General features: G+C 62.7%; 1 protein-coding gene across 1 annotated transcript in view; it reads right to left on the minus strand.

Moving 5' to 3' along the window:
• The window catches only part of OBSCN (obscurin, cytoskeletal calmodulin and titin-interacting RhoGEF), a 225,824-nt gene that overhangs the window by 43,216 nt on the left and 180,457 nt on the right, over positions 1-2,151 (minus strand). The window contains exons 65-66 of the mRNA XM_010847289.1: positions 487-891; positions 327-349 (exon numbers count right to left, since the gene is read on the minus strand). Of these exons, the coding sequence (XP_010845591.1) occupies positions 327-349; positions 487-891 (428 nt within the window). The remainder of the gene's footprint in view (positions 1-326; positions 350-486; positions 892-2,151) is intronic.

A 2,151-nucleotide genomic window follows, 5' to 3' on the forward strand; every position in this document is an offset into this window, starting at 1 on the left:
GGGAGCAGCCTCAGAGATCAATGTCCCCAGCACAACCACCCCGTGCTCTCCTGTCTCAGAAATCAATGCCCTTCCCAGAGGCCCCAGCTCCCCCAGCTCCCTCCACCCCCCACCAAGCAGCCAGGTGCCCAGTGGAGGAGTCCCTATGACCCCTGCTGCCCCAGCCCTTGCCTATGACCCCCAGCCAAATATTCAACGGGGAGGGGGGGGTCTCAGGAACCTAGGCCCTCTTCTGTGACCCCAGACCCCATACCCCCACAAGGTGACATCTCCTGGGAGGGCTCTGAGAGGCTCATGTGCCCTGTGTCCCCAGCCTCATCACCAACCCTGCGCCCGAGCAGCGTGGGATCTGGTGAGAGAGGTGAAGAGTCCCGAGTCCTCACACAGGGGCTCTAGCCCACCCTGTCCCACCCCGCGGCAGCGTGCAGTATTTAGGGGGATAGGTCTGAGAAAGCGCACCGTTGTGGTCCCAGCATCAGCCCCAGCACCCCTGATGCGGGTTATCCCGTGGGAGGGGTCTCAGACCAGCCCCCTCCGCCCCTACCCTCCCACACTCCCGCAGGGGGACATCAGCTGGGGGACCCCAGAGAACCGCCCTCCTGAGCCCACAAGTCTGACCTCTGACGGTGAGGAAGGCAGACGTCACCATGTCCCCCGCCAGGAAGGTCACGCGGCAGCTGTCTTGTGGCCGCAGGTTTTTGAGCAGCAGGAGGTGCCGCAGGCCGTTCTCGAAGTAGACCACCTCGGCATTGTCAGAGGTGTGCACGGGCTCATCGTCCAGCAGCCAGGTGTGGGCGGCCACCTCCGGCTGGGACAGGACGCACTCGAACAGCGCCTCGCCGCCCTCGGGCGCTTCCACGTTTTCCAGGCCCCTCACCACCGTGTTCTTGGCTGCAGAAAAACAGTGGCTCAAGGTGTGCTCAGGGCTTTTCCTACCCAGCACCCCAGGAGTCGTGTGGGAGAGCCCCCCTCAGGACGATGGGCCTCAGAGGATGCGGCCAGGGGGAGGGTGTCTGGGTGTCCACCAGGAGGAGCCGCACAGGGACGCCCTAAGGCCCTGGCCATCCCCACACAGGGACGCCCTAAGGCCCTGGCCATCCCCACACAGGGACGCCCTAAGGCCCTGGCCATCCCCACGCCATCACCAGGCCTTGGTTAGGAAGGAGAGTACGATCCACCTAACAGGTAAGAAGCCTCAAAAATGTTCAGACTGAAAACTCACCCGAGGCTGCGGCCAGGCTCAAACGCAGACAGAGGCTTCTGCCTCTCAGGTCTGCTGCAGCACAGGCCTCTGGAAAACTGTTCCCTTCCTTTCCTCCCCCAGCCAGGGCTAACAGACCCACTGGGCTGCTCCCCTCACTCACTCGGACCAGACATATCTCTGCCCTCATTCTCAGCCTGCTCCAGTTCTCCTGTACACAGAGGCCAGGAGTCAGTGACGAGAAGCTATGCATGTTCTGCGGAAGCCAGGGTGTCAGGCCTGGGCATGCCAGACCCCAGATTCAGCTCAGCACCTGGGCCCCAAGGCCCTCCGAGAGCCCATTCCCATGATGGGCCCCTGGTACCAACACCAGTGCCTTCAAGCTCCGGGGGGCTTCTTGGAGGAGGCAGATCTCTGAGGATGGGCATGACTGAGCCAGGAAGGGGAGGTGTCCAGGAAGCAGAAGCACCTGGAGGGGACACTGCGGTGGGAATGAAGAGGGATGGGTGGGGGGCAGCAGGGAGCCAGGCCAGTGGAGCGAAGGACACAAAACAAGGTGACGAGTGGAGTCGGGCAGGAACGGAGCACAATGGCACCCAAGGCTGCACAGGATGCTGGGGAGGGACCTCCCCAGAGCAGAGGCCCCACAGCGCCCATCCACATCCTTCTCTTGCTGCCCTCCTGGCCCAGGTCTGCTCACGTCGTAGACCAGACTCCCCCACATCCCTGGCTCCTTTATTCCCTGAGTCAGAACTGACAGAACCAATAGGGACTTAGGGGGATGCATGTGTCCCACATCGCGCTGTGCTTGGATGGCTGCGCCCAGCCAGATCAAGGCTGCGGCTGCTCTCGGCAGCGATGAGATGGTTGGGGTGGGGGTGGGGGGAGGGGGAAGGTTGGGCCTACAGTCACTGCTGGAGCTCACCCTCCTTAACTCCTATTTATACACA

The sequence above is a fragment of the Bison bison genome, unplaced genomic scaffold (assembly GCF_000754665.1).
Source record: "Bison bison bison isolate TAMUID 2011002044 unplaced genomic scaffold, Bison_UMD1.0 scf7180017864248, whole genome shotgun sequence".
Lineage (NCBI taxonomy): Eukaryota > Metazoa > Chordata > Mammalia > Artiodactyla > Bovidae > Bison > Bison bison.